Source organism: Lytechinus pictus, unplaced genomic scaffold (assembly GCF_037042905.1).
Source record: "Lytechinus pictus isolate F3 Inbred unplaced genomic scaffold, Lp3.0 scaffold_19, whole genome shotgun sequence".
NCBI lineage: Eukaryota > Metazoa > Echinodermata > Echinoidea > Temnopleuroida > Toxopneustidae > Lytechinus > Lytechinus pictus.
Window position 1 is genome coordinate 6,089,467 of NW_026974140.1, and position 15,438 is coordinate 6,104,904.

The 15,438-nt window shown below is 35.8% G+C and overlaps 1 protein-coding gene across 1 annotated transcript; it reads left to right on the top strand.

The window, feature by feature from the left end:
* The first annotated feature begins 1,732 nt into the window (after positions 1-1,732).
* Positions 1,733-12,738, top strand: LOC129260975 (bis(5'-nucleosyl)-tetraphosphatase [asymmetrical]-like). Its single transcript, XM_054898993.2, has 2 exons — positions 1,733-2,306; positions 8,493-12,738. Exons 1-2 carry the CDS (start codon positions 2,189-2,191, stop codon positions 8,795-8,797), a joined length of 423 nt encoding a protein of 140 aa, XP_054754968.1. The 5' UTR covers positions 1,733-2,188; the 3' UTR covers positions 8,798-12,738.
* Positions 12,739-15,438: the final 2,700 nt, after the last annotated feature.

The following is a 15,438-nucleotide window of genomic DNA, read 5'->3' on the forward strand; positions in this document are numbered from 1 at the left end:
TAATGTGTTGATGAAATATTTATTGAGCTTATAGTGTTACAATTTTTATTACAAGTACAGAATTCAGGTCAGGTGACTTGAGGTCAACTCTCAGGTGTTCATTTCCATTCAATTTTGCTGCATATAATATATATATATATATATATATATATATATGTATATAGTGCGCCCCCCAAAAAAACTCAAGAAATTTCTACTATTTATCATAACCTATCACAAATACAACCAATAACCTACCACTGTAAAGCTCTGATCGAATCTCCTCATTCATCTGCAATTCCTGTCACACATGAGTGATCAAAAACAATTTGTAGTGATGGGAAGAGGGGGGGGGGGCTGTTTATAAATAGGCCTATACTATTAGAAGCTCTCAACAGAAGGGTAGATTGTCTCTTCCCCACTTACACTTGGGCCAGTCTCATCCACTTATTTATAAAATAATTCTTTGTATTCCACACTCTTCCTCGGAATGTTCCTTGTCGTTCAAACGCATTATCAGACAAATTATTTCAAGTTTGATATAACAAATATAAAATATTATATAGAGCACCAAACTGTAATGTCATCAGTTTTGCGTTTCAACATTTTTTACACCATATTTCAGTAGAGCTTGATGAATCCTCCACAACCTAAATATGCGGCGGGATCAAGGGGGGGTTCCAATATATGACCTCATAAATATATAATTAGTACCAGACTCCCATTGAATTCCATCTATTATTGACCTGGGGGCCGTTTCATAAAGCTGTTCGTAAGTTAAGAGCGACTTTAAGAACGACTGGTGATCCTTTCTTACGCGCTAAACTATCGCCTATGGTGTATATCATTTGCCAAAAGAAAGGATCACCAGTCGTTCTTAAAGTCGCTCTTATCTTACGAACAGCTTTATGAAACACCCACCTGGTTCTAAATGATATGAACCACGCAAATATTTAAAAGAACACCCAAATTTGGGTTGTGGAGGTATTTCATCATGCCCAAGTTTACAAAAACATGGTATGAATTTTATTTGAATGCAAAAAATTAGTAAGTTGTGAGGTCATCAATTCAGTAGGATATTGTGAGAAAATGATGAAATAATGTTAAATTCCTAGATTCTTGTCCCGGGATTCTTGTCCTTCCAAATTTGGACTAGATGTATACTGCCCGATTTTCGTTCAAAATCACATTTGAAAATTTCAGGAAATGTCTACGATTTTCGGAAAATTTGGGATTCAGTTTCGGGAAATTTGTTTTGGATCTGTTTAAGTGTTGTAATATTTACATCTGTACCGTACGCGGTAGGATGGGGGGTCGGGTGTCCGGACACTTTATATTTTTCAAAAGCATTCTTTTTTGTCTTTGGATTACACTAAAAATATGACTTCAATAGTTGTAATCATCTTCTATTTTGTTCTCTATAATATTTCCTAACACTTTGTACTAAAAATTGATGAAACTTCGCTTGTAAATTTTTCCAAATGACTTTCTAAAATTGATCGTCCGGACACACAACCTCTCCTGACACGTACGTACACGTACACAATAAGTGGGTTTTCTAGAGCTGAGTTAAAGGAGAATGAAACTCTTGGAGCAAGTTAGCTTTTGTGAAAGCAGAAAAATCAAAGAATAAGATCAACAAAACTTTGAGTAAAATAGGACTAGCAATAAAAGAGTTATGAGCATTTGAATGTCGAGATCACTAATGCTATGGAGATCCTCCCATTGGCAATGCGACCAAGATCTGTGATGTCACACACGTACAACTCTCCCATTTGGACACTGAAAATATACCCCAAAACATCTCTTTTTGCTCATTCTAATCATATGACAAACGATTCATCAATGATATAATGTTGTGAAACCTCTGTACTTGTCATCTCATACAGAGAACACGTCACCTTGTGATAGACTCTATAAAAGTGAGAATATAAGTGAAATAAGTACTAAAGTAATGAGGGAGTTGTACGTGTGTGATATCACGGATCTTGGTCGCATTGCCGATGGGAGGATCTACATGGCACTAGTGATCTCAATATTCAAATGCTCATAACTTTCTTATTATTCATTTAATCTTCCTCAAACTTTCAACAATATGTTTCTTTGATTTTTCTCTTTGATATGGATTCAGCTGGTTTCAAGCCAGGGTTTCATTCTCCTTTAAGTTGTGCTGACGAAATTGAACGGCAGCGAACAGGATAATACCGAAATGGGTTCTGAAATGCTACGAGCAGGAGGGCTTATCATTTTCAGAAGAATCAAGTTAGGAATCCAATACTTGTTACTCCAAACTTCGTATGGAGTACATCATTGGACCCCTCCAAAAGGTAAGTAGTGATATAATTATAAAGGAAACTTGGCAGCTATTAAAGTATTATTGTCGTGGGTTAATCTCGGTCCCATGAACTTATTTTGGCGTTAGATCTATTTAAATCTACCCTGGGCCAAGGCAAGGGCAAGGCAATAATGAATCAGGCGTCTTGACGCAGTGCTAGTGATATAGTCGGTGTGATGGGTTGTGACTGAGTCACTGAGCCTTACTGTACACAATGAATGATTGGCATGACTGGACTCTGGAGTCTGGACATACCTATATATGCCTATTATTGGCTTGCCTAGCTTAGTAATAATATGGCAGTGAGTCCAAACTTCGCGCGTGTCCATACTTCGCGGACGGTCATTATCTAAAAAACTAGCCAATCCTTAATTTTTAAAATCTGACATCAACATGAAAAGCAACCTAAAATTACCCTTTGGTGTAAGTTTCTTTAGGATGAGTTCAGTATTCATGAAAATAATGTTGTAAATCGGATCAAAAATCAGATCGAAAATCGGATCGGCAGTTAAGCTTCTAAAATCGAAATCGAATCGAAAATCGAATCGGCGATGTTTAAAAACAAAGGAATACATCAAAATGTTGTTCACGGTCGCGCGCATCTTCCTGACAAAGTCACAAAGACGAATGCATTGGAATGGAAGTCGCCAACATGCGCGATCGTTTGGAACATGTTTTAAAGCCAGGGTTTTGAGGTGTTATTGCTTTAAAATAAACCGAGTGATTTTTATTAGAAAGATAAACGAAAGACGCATCTTCCGAGCAAAGGCGCAAAGGAAAATAAAATGAAAATATTTCTCATAGATCACAGGTTAATGAACGATCGGCGGGACATCTTTTAGAAGTATTTTTAGGTGCTAGCGATTTAGAATTATTGGAATGATCTCTTACGACGCATCATCTTAAAGTCGCAAGTGCAATTAAAATGAAGTAGACGACGCAAGCACGCACGATGATTTGAAATATGTTATTAAAATGTTTTGGGTAGCTAGCGTTTTCAAATCAATTTGAAGTTCACGGCGGGGTCCGCTATCACCACGAGGTTGAAGAGAAGATGTCTATCATCATAAAGGGGGTAAGAGAGTAGCGCAGTGAGCTCCGTCGGTAATACGACCTTTCAAAGTTCACGGCGGCATCCGCTATCACCACGAGATTGAAAATAAAATGTATATCATCATAAACGATGTAAGAGAGTAACGCAATAAGCTCCGTCAATAGTACAGTCTTTAAAAGTTTCTGGCGGGGTCCGCTATCACCACGAGGTTGAAGAGAAGATTTATATCATTATAAGGGAGGTAAGAGAGTAGCGCAGTGAGCTCCGTCGGTAATACGACCTTTCAAAGTTCACGGCGGCATCCGCTATCACCACGAGGTTGAAAATAAAATGTATATCATCATAAACGATGTAAGAGAGTAACGCAATAAGCTCCGTCAGTAGCACGATCTTTAAAAGTTCACGGCGGGGTCCGCTATCACCACGAGGTTGAAAATAAAATGTAAATCATCATAAACGATGTAAGAGAGTAATGCAATGAGCTCCGTCAATAGTACGACCTTTCAAAGTTCACGGCGGCATCCGCTATCACCACGAGGTTGAAAATAAAATGTATATCATCATAAACGATGTAAGAGAGTAACGCAATAAGCTCCGTCAGTAGCACGATCTTTAAAAGTTCACGGCGGGGTCCGCTATCACCACGAGGTTGAAGAGAAGATTTGTATCATTATAAACGATGTAAGAGAGTAGCGCAGTGAGCTCCGTCGGTAATACGACCTTTCAAAGTTTACGGCGGCTTCCGCTATCACCACGAGGTTGAAAATAAAATGAATATCATCATAAACGATGTAAGAGAGTAACGCAATAAGCTCCGTCAGTAGCACGATCTTTAAAAGTTCACGGCGGGGTCCGCTATCACCACGAGGTTGAAAATAAAATGTAAATCATCATAAACGATGTAAGAGAGTAATGCAATGAGCTCCGTCAATAGTACGACCTTTCAAAGTTCACGGCGGCATCCGCTATCACCACGAGGTTGAAAATAAAATGTATATCATCATAAACGATGTAAGAGAGTAACGCAATAAGCTCCGTCAGTAGCACGATCTTTAAAAGTTCACGGCGGGGTCCGCTATCACCACGAGGTTGAAAATACAATGTAAATCATCATAAACGATGTAAGAGAGTAACGCAATGAGCTCCGTCAATAGTACGACCTTTCAAAGTTCACGGCGGCATCCGCTATCACCACGAGGTTGAAAATAAAATGTATATCATCATAAACGATGTAAGAGAGTAACGCAATAAGCTCCGTCAATAGTACAGTCTTTAAAAGTTTCTGGCGGGGTCCGCTATCACCACGAGGTTGAAGAGAAGATTTGTATCATTATAAACGATGTAAGAGAGTAGCGCAGTGAGCTCCGTCGGTAATACGACCTTTCAAAGTTTACGGCGGCTTCCGCTATCACCACGAGGTTGAAAATAAAATGAATATCATCATAAACGATGTAAGAGAGTAACGCAATAAGCTCCGTCAGTAGCACGATCTTTAAAAGTTCACGGCGGGGTCCGCTATCACCACGAGGTTGAAAATAAAATGTAAATCATCATAAACGATGTAAGAGAGTAATGCAATGAGCTCCGTCAATAGTACGACCTTTCAAAGTTCACGGCGGCATCCGCTATCACCACGAGGTTGAAAATAAAATGTATATCATGATCATCATAAACGATGTAAGAGAGTAACGCAATAAGCTCCGTCAATAGTACAGTCTTTAAAAGTTTCTGGCGGGGTCCGCTATCACCACGAGGTTGAAGAGAAGATTTATATCATTATAAACGATGTAAGAGAGTAGCGCAGTGAGCTCCGTCGGTAATACGACCTTTCAAAGTTCACGGCGGCTTCCGCTATCACCACGAGGTTGAAAATAAAATGAATATCATCATAAATGATGTAAGAGAGTAACGCAATAAGCTCCGTCAATAGTACAGTCTTTAAAAGTTTCTGGCGGGGTCCGCTATCACCACGAGGTTGAAGAGAAGATTTATATCATTATAAACGATGTAAGAGAGTAGCGCAGTGAGCTCCGTCGGTAATACGACCTTTCAAAGTTCACGGCGGCTTCCGCTATCACGATGAGTTGGAAGAGAAGATATCTATCCCCTTAAACATTGGCATAGATAATACCGCGACTTTCTCCCTGAATAATGCGACCTGTAAATAGCTAGCACCTCAAAAACAATCTTGAAATATGTTCTGAGCGATCACGCACTGTAACCAGATCTACGCCGATTTTTTATTTTCGATTTTTTCCTTCAAGGGGCATGATCGAAGATCGGCAAGTGATTGCCGATTGTGGTGAAATCGAATGGAATCGGTTGCCGATTGCAAAATCGGTTACAAGCTTACATGAAAATATTGACAAAAGATCGGCAAATTTGTCACCGTTAGCGCCCGTTTTGAAGAAAATCTGATATTCTCAACAAGCATTACGATATCACCATTTTGCAAGCAGAAATCATCAAAAATGTGAGTTAAATGTGGTACTAACCGATTCTACAGCATTTTGCCGTCAATCTGATATAAATATGTCACTTTTTGAGCTTGAGTTTTTGTTTAAATCTCCACAAAAACTTTGGTCCGCGAAGTTAGGTCACACTTTTTCAGAACGGTTTTCCAGCACAGCGAGCATTCGCCAATCGGAATAAAATTTTGAGATCGCGATACCGGCGAAATCCCTTGACCTACTTTACATTTTCGTCCACGATTTTATAGTTTAGGATCTTGCCGTCAATGTGGTAACTATTTCTTGAATTGGTATTGTATAAATTATGAATATTTTGTGAACAAATTTAAGCCTGATGAATATTTTTGAAAAGTCTGCGAAGTTTGGACACCCCATCATACTAGAAAGCAGATTGTCTGCAAGCTCATTTCAATATTTTGAAATTGAATGAATGGAATTCAAGCTCAAGCTAAAATAACTAAGGCTTGATTAAGTTGGAGTTCCAACTTTACAGATTTACCGGTATTGGGTGACCAGATTTCACAAAATGAAATACCGTATGGGACAATCGAAAAAGCACGCTACACAAGCAGATGGACCGAGCCAGGTCTTTATGAAAAAAAGATCAACAAAGAAGGCTACACATATCATGACAGTGACTGTTAAAGTTATACTTGTGAAAAAATATAATGAATCGGAAGGGAGGGTGAACGAAAGAATGAAAGAGAGAAAGAATAGACGAAAAAAGAGATGAATTCTAAAGAAAGAAAGAAAAAGGGGAAAATGAAGGGAAAAAAATAAATTAAAAGAAAGTTAAAATAAAAAGGATGAAAGAAAGAAAAGAGAAAAAATGTTTCCGTCATTCTTTGAAATGAATAGAGAAAGAAAGGAAGGGAAGATGAATAAATGTGTGAAAGAAAAAAATAAAGGAGAGAAAGGAAACAAAAAGTAAGATAAAAGGAGGAGGAAAGAAAGAATGAAGAAAAGAAAAATGTTTCCTTCATTCTTTGAGAGAAAGAAACAAACAAAGAAAGAAGACAAACACAAAAGGAAGGAAGGAAGGGAAAGAAAGAATAAGGAAAAAGAATTATAGAAGGAAAAATTAAATAAAGAATGAAAAGATGAAAGGGAGGGAGGAAAGAATGGAGGAGAGAGTGAAAAAAGAAAGAAACTAAAGGAGAGAAAGAACGAAAAGAAAAAGGAGAGGAAGCGAGAAGGAAGCAAAGAAAAGATTAAGGAAAGAAAGAATGAAGGAAAAAAGGAAAGAAAGAAAAATGAACAAACAGAGAGATAAAGGATAAAGAAAGAAAGAGGAAATAAAGATAGATGGAACAAAAAAGGGCAATCAGGAAGGATAGAAGGATGAAGAAAGAAAGATATAAAAAATGAAAGAGGACAAAAGTTCAAACTTCAAGCAAACAAACAAAAAAATCTAATCATTAAACAAAAATCATAATGATATTTGTTGTTTTTTAATGTATCTTTAAAGTTAAAAAAACTGAAATGTTTTAGAAATGAATGAAATTTTAAAGTGAAACATTGTCAAACTTAATAAGTAGATGAAACTTCGCGGCATCATACACAGGCATCTCTCCCATCCCATTATAAGTTCGCACCGATCACAAGACTCAAAATCGAAAGTTGAAACAACTAGATCTAGTTATGAAAACTCAATAACTTGTTCCTCCGATTACATCTCCAAATCAGTAATCTGAGAATCCATAATATGATTATGAATATTTCCTGCCGATTTTGTGATTATTTTGGTGGAAAAACTGTTTATCATGTGAGATTGTTTGCACCATTGAGAATCTGCTCAGATCCTACATGCCTAGCTAGTAGCCTGCCACACACAGGCAGGAGGCCAGTTCGTTTGCAATGCATTGGATTAGCAAGAAAATTACCGCAGAACTTGCAAGTTTACAGTTATTGATTTTATTGTAGTCTCTGCTTCGTCATGTTGGTTATTTGATGAAAATTCGTCACTTTTGAATGTATCATTTTGTTCAATATTTTGAAATACGGGACAAATGGGCGTCCCGGGAAGGTTTGTCGGGACGCCGGGACAAAGGAGCAAAATACAGACGATCCCGGGAAATACGGGACGTCTGGTCACCCTGATGAACACGGTTAAAAGTTAGTACTGGGTCTAATCCAGGCCATGTGTGGCAAAATAAGGTTGCCAATGTTTGGCTTATTTTCTCTTTCTTTGAAACAAATGCTGATTGTTTGACACTGTCAGATTCCATTACAGCTAATGCCTAATCATCATATCTAACTTGGCTCTTAAGTAAATTTGATTATTTTATTTTTCTAAATTAAAAATAGAGATATTGAAAAATGAAAATTTTCTTGCCATATTACTTTCCACCAATAGAGGGCATACACAAAAATATGCCTAAAATTCAAGTTTTTGAGCGCTCTGGTGAATAAATAAATTATTCCCAAGTTACTAATGAAAAATGAATTGCAACTGTATGGAAATTAGTATTTTTGGTCCCAGAAGTGTTGTTTTAATGATTTTTTTTAAAGTGTGTGTTGTGTACTGCATTGGCATACCATAGTCCTACCTGTAGATTACCCACAGGCAAGATGGTTGCAGTGAGCAAGTGACGTATGTTGCAAAAATAAAAGAGGACTAACGCTATTTATTTTCTTATTTTGCATAATTCAGGTCATCTTGACCCGGGTGAGGATTACCGCACTGCAGCACTAAGAGAGACAGAGGAAGAAGCAGGCTATACCAGCAATCAACTCACAGTTACAGACTTTAAGAGCACGCTCAATTATATTGTCAAGAATAGACCAAAGGAGGTCGTTTATTGGCTTGCTGAGCTGAAGGATCCAAAGGATGGTGTGAAATTGTCCAATGAGCATCAAGATTTCAAGTGGTGCAACCTGGAAGAGGCCTGTCACCTCTCAGGATACAGTGACATGGAAAAGGTTTTACGAGATGCTGATAATTATCTCCATAGCTGATGACGTACAAGGATAGATTATCCAGATCATTGTGAAGAATGAGACATTGAATGTAATATTGAATTATAACAACTTAGCTTAATCAATTCAGGGATGCGGACAAGCTCATGGGACTATAATACACTACAATGCCAAGAGATGTACTGTACATAATATGAATACAAGCATAGGTGAGGAAATTTGTCTCACGATGTCAAACTTTTTTTTTATTAAGAGTTGCTGAGCTTTTTTAACCACTGAGCTGAAGGATCCACAGGATGGTGTGAAATTGTCCAATGAGCATCAAGATTTCAAGTGGTGCAACCTGGAAGAAACCTGTCTGGTGCCTCTCAGGATAAAGGGATGTAAACATTGATTGAACCTTTTTTTCCATGGTTTTCCAGTTGCCATGCAATTCTGCTTAATTGAACGATTTATTCTATTTTTAATGCAGGCAACATATGTATGTGGTTTGATAAAATTGAAAAGTATATGATACGTTTAATCAAGTATGCTACCCTCAGACAGTCTTAAGGACATATACATCTACATGTAGGCTACCATTGATTTGACTTTAAAAAAATTTGAGCTGCCAGGTCACACTTTTCACATATATGTCTCAAATGTCTGAGATGTGTTACGTAAAACTTAAGCCCAGAAAAAATCTTTTACTAAAATAATTATTTAATGCTTCAGAAAAGTGAAATATTAAAGTGACCAGAAACACCATCTTAATTATGATGGATTATTTTGGACTTACATGTAGTCTTATGTCATTACATGAATTTATAATTATTTATAAAATATTTTCATACAGTTGCGTAAAACATTTCCCTTTGAATCCCTTTTAACTAAATGACTGCAATTATTAACTTATACAATTTATTTAGTAGTCAATCATATGTAAACATTCCTGGAGGAAAAAAGGAATAATTGCATATGATATGATATAAAATATTAACTTGGGGATATAACATTGTGCTTTCATTTATTTTCTTTAGAACTGCTTCACCGAAATAATTGAAAATTTGAAATGGTGTCACTTTGTTATTCAATCTGATTTCGATGACATTTCAGTATTATAATTATGTTAATTTGTCTGATTTATAAATTGAGTCTTAAGAAATATGACAAAAATGGTAGCAAGCTTTCAATACCAAGGTATCCCAATTATCCCATGCTGAAAATTTTATGATTTTGAACAGATAATTTTGTTCAAATCATATAATTTTCAGCCTAGAGTACCCCTGTATTAAGATGCAATTTGTTTATGAAAAGGAGTTAAAGAGTAGACTTTACTGAAGGCTGAGAGTGTGTTTCTTCTTTTAATGTGAAAAAAAGGTTGGTGTTTTCTCTGAAAAAATGGGATTGTCATTGTTGCAACCTTTTTGTCACATCTGCAAAAATTGAAATATTCTGTATTTTCATATAAAAAATAGGCCTACAAAGGAAAGAGTGAATGGTTGACATCAATTCTCTCATTTGCATTTTACTGTGTTATGCATATAACTTTTTTCCTGAAAAATAAACAAATTTTACTTTAAAATGCTAAACTTTCTTATTTTACACCCAATTTGCTTGAGATTTTCATCAGTATGCTAGTTTAATCCACATGTCCTTTAAATATGGTTTATAATTGGGTATTAAAGACATCGTTTCATCATTTTTCATCTTATTTTTGTTTGGATTTCTATATGCATCAGGCCTTATTAAATGATTTAATTAAAGATTAATACCAGTTGTGGTAACAATCTCAAAATGAGTTCGAACACAGTCCAATAAAATGACCAGCCAATTGCTTGTATGCATGAATGAAAAATATGTTCATATCGGCTTTGGAGAAAAATGTGTAATTGCTGAGAAATGAGCAAAATTCCATAAAATGTCGGGCATTTTTCCAAGTGATATTAGTACACTGTCTGACATTGTTATGCCTTTTTGTGTGTGTTATCAAGCAGAATTATCGGTTTTCAGCTAAGATTTCATGGTTTCACAAAGACGAGTTGATTTCATTATACTAGATCTATGATAATATGGGGGTTAGTAATAGTAACCTTTTATTTTAAAGGCTTTCTCTTGAAATAGTTTTTGCTGCAATTAGTTTCTTTTACTTTTAAAAAGAAGTTTTGTTTGAGCATGAAAATAGATGTTTTCTATTTTCTTATTTGGCCTTGATACATGTATATAGAAGATTAAACAAATGATTTTCAAGAATTTCAATTTAAACCACTGAATACATTTAGCAAACCTTGGGTTGTGGACTTATTAATATTGATATTAATTGAATTTCCCTTAGACAGCGCCTCATCAAACAAATGCAGTTGGGGTCAGGGAGAGTGGGAGAGACAAAGGGAGAGAGGGTAGAGAAAGAATGGGAGCTGGAGAGAGGGGGGATAGGAAAGGGAAGGAAAAGAAAAGGGATGGGGTAAACAATTCCTGTTTCACCTGCTTCGACAACCTGCTTCCTGTTTCGTTTTTATTTATTTGATTTGATTTATTGATTTCCATTTCACAATTGTACATAATATGATAAACATAACAAGGTCGAAAATACTACAAGACAATATAATAACATAATCATAGATTAAAGGAACACAATTCAGTAAATAAAGTTATCTCAGATGACATTTGTGTTTAAAAGTAAAACGGAGGGTCTTGCCAAAAAAAGCAAAGCTAGTACAAAAGGCAAGCCCCTAACTTAGTTTCATTACAAAATTACAATAAAGAAATATTGGGTCGTAATAATATACAGAAATTTTCTTTAAAAATAAATACAATTTTTGTGCACTTTACATAAACGCAACTGATGGATCGTGTGAGAAAATATATTGTTTTACAATACTAGAGAGGGGGGATGAGGGGGAGAAGACAGGAAAGACAGAGGAGTGCAGTGTACACTAAGTAGAAAGAAAGAAGGCAGGCAGCAGGAGCAGGTACTTTCACTAATTGCAATTTTAAGAAGAAAAAAAATAAAACAAATAATATACATGTCTATATGAGCGCATATAATACACAAAAGCCGAGTATAATTGAAATAGTTATTCAGCTTGACCTGTTTGCAACGAGTATTCCAGAATTAACTTTTTTTTCAGTTTGCATTTAAAAATATTTACATTAGGGGATTCTTTGAAATCTTGCGGCAGAGAGTTCCAATTAGGCAGGCCCGGAGAAGGGGAGAAGACAAATGAATTCTTTGCTAAAGGAAAGTGATAATATTGTCGTTGCCTTGTTGGGTAGCAGTGTACGGATGCATTTTCACGGAACATAGAGAAAATCGCGGGGAGATCGTCCTTGTTTCATTTGAACATAAATTGACTAAGTTCGAAAATATATATGTCACTTACTTTGAGAATGTTATTTTCAAAAAATAAGATATCAGTATGTGATTTAAAGTGTGTTTGAAAAATTATTCTTAGAGCTTTTTTCTGGAGAAGTAATATTCTATTTAGTTGTGTTTGTATTGCACATCCCCAGGCAATTATTCCATAATTAATATATGGTAGAATAAGGGTGTAGTATAATGTTAAGTGCGGGAAGGGAGAACATGTTTGAGTTTATCAATAATTCCAATGTTTCTAGAAATTGTTTTACCTATATACTATCAATATGAGGCTTCCATGATAATTTGTTGTCAATAAGGACACCCAAGAATCTGGTAGTGGAAATATTATTAAGAACGATATCAAAGAAAATACTGTCTGGTAGAGTATTGATTTTTATTGATTTTATTACTGAAAAGCATGCAGTTTGTCTTCTGGTGATTAAGTGAAAGTTTGTTGGCCTTGATCCAATCTGTAACATTTGTTAGTTCAAAATTTACGATTCTAACGAGTTGGTTAATATCATCATGGGAAAAGAAAATATTGGAGTCGTCAGCAAAAAGTATAAACCGTTTAAACAATCATGTTTAATTTATTGAAGATTAGATATTGAAAATTAAACTTTGTTGCTTAAGATTTAAACACTTGTTTAAACTGTTTAAACAATTACTGTAAGCTTCATATAGTAAACAGCGTTGTGCAATTTTTTTTTACTGTGTACGCCAGGATATTATTACCTTGGTTTTAGCCCCGCAGCCTTTTACAGCGCGATGGCATTTCAAGGAATAAATTTTTGCAAGGTACGTACCCATTTACATCACCTCGGTTGAGTGTAGCACAATGTGGATAAATTACTTGCCAAAGGAAATTACGCCATGGCTGGGATTCAAACGCACGACCCTCTGTTTCAAAGTCAGAATACGTTAATCCACATAAATATAGAGTGTATACAAGACATTTGTATTTACTGAATATAATACATTTGTACACTGTACATAAACAACACTGAAAAATGAGTGGATGCTTATGATGAAAGTCAAACATTGTAACCTGGCGCTTATAAACTATAATGTATGTATATATCATATGAAAGAAAAGTATAGTCTCTGTTTTCCATCGAGTTGCAAATTTTTGATTAATGATTATAATTCATAAAGTGTGATAATGCATATTTTTATACCTATTTGTGAACATTGAAGCGTAACTCACAATGCTTCAATGATCATGACCTATTTCTTATTTTTTCTGAGAGATGAGATGACATGCTTTCATTTCATATGAAATTCAAATCCTTTTCACCCGTTTTATTAATTTTGACAGGAAATGAAATATTAAAAATGAATCTGATTACACCCCTGTACAAAAGTCAATGGGACAACAGCAGACAGGGATCAATTCGTTTTATATCGTTTATGAAATCTGAAATATCGACTGGAATATTAAGAACTGTATATCAAATGGGATCAAATGAAAGCATATCATCTCATCTCTCGGAGGAAAAAAGGAAAAGGAAATATACCATGATCAATGAAGTGTTGCGTGCTATGCTTTAATAATCACAGCAAAGTCTAAAAATATACATTGTTGCATATTCATAATCATTCATGCATGACTGATCACTATTTTAAAGTAGTTGCAAAACAAAGGCCATACTTTCTTTTCCATTTTTATATTCATTTTGACAGGAAATGAAATTTGAAAAATTAATCTAATTACACCCATTTACAAAAGTCAATGAGGCAACAGCAGTTAGACATCAATTAATTAAATCGTTTACGAAATCTGTAAAACCGACTTAAATATAAAAAATTGTATACCAATTAAATGAAAGCATCTAATCTTTTGAAAAATAGGAAACTTCATAAAGCTTGCTCATACCCCAAGCATGCCCCAGCGACCATTTAAACTCAGGGGCCGCGGAACGGTTTTCAAAGTGGGGGGGGGGGGGGGCTGATGATGCAAAAAATACAATTGTGTGGTAATTTTTACGTTATTGTACACGTTTTTTTTTTTTAAGTGGGGGTTGAAGCCATCCAGCCCCCCCCCCCCCCCCCCCCCGTTTCTGCGTTCCCTGCGTTCTATTCAAAGTTCTCCTTCTCACCTACAAAACTCTCAATGGCCAATCCCCAAAATATCTTACAGATCTCATTTCCTTATACGCTCTAGTACCTCCTCAAGACCTCTCCGTTCATCGTCTACAATGCAGTTAACTCCTGGACCACGAACCTCTACAAAGTATGGTGACCGCGCTTTTTCTTCAATTGCCCCTTCCCTTTGGAATAAGCTCCAATTTTTTTAATGCCAAATCTGTGAATCAGTTTAAAACCCTACTCAAAACCTACCTGTTTAATAAATGATTCACAGTTGTGGGTCGGTCAATTGGAGGTGCACACCAGTTTTGATTTTTGATTATTAGTATAGTTGTATTAGCTGTGTCATTTTCCCCTGCCACATTTTTTTTTTATACCCAAGTACAAACCACAAACAGAACACAATGCACTTAGAAACACCAGTAGTAGGCGCCAAAATGTTGTGTATTATTATCATTATTATTCCGCGGCCCCTGAAACTAGCTAAAAAGAAGGGCGGGTGGGGGATCTTAGGTTCATTAGGTCTCAAAAATTAAAACTATGATCCAGAAAACTATAGTCTCGCATGAAACCTTTTCTATATGAAGCTGGATATTTTTTGTTTTGAAAATCGTTTTCAGATTAACTCAAAAGTGTAAACATTTTTTAGTGAAATTTTTCAGGAATTTATATTCTTGCAATGTGATATTGGAATTCATATTTTTCTTGAGACTAGCAGGGAACATAAAATTTGGTTCTTTAAAAAGAATATTGATTGTTATTAAAAATTCCTTTAGAATTCATTATCAAGCCAAATTGTGCACTATAACTTTTTTTCAGCTTATTTTAGAAATGTCCAAAGTTCGTAGACATTGATGGATCGGGGCGGGGGGGGGGGGGGCATTTCCGGCCCGCGTGCCCCCTGTGGTGCCCCCCTTGAGAGTTATAGTCATAATTTTTATAGTAAATATGTATTTTATACACAAGTGCGTCCCCCTCCCCCGCTTTTAGAGCCACATCCGAATATTTTTATTGGGAATTTGTCATTTTTTTAATTGGAATATTAAAACCTATTTATTTTTTTATTTATTTTATTTTGCTGTCAAATTATACGCGGGACAAATCGGTCTTCATTTTTTTAGAAAACTTTTTATTGGTCAAATTTTCCTTAGGGAAAATGTGCCCCCAACCTTTTGGGAAAATCTTGGATCTGCGCGCCCCCGACCGGTCTCGAGTTACATTTTTTTTTAATTTTTACTTTTGGACGTTTTAA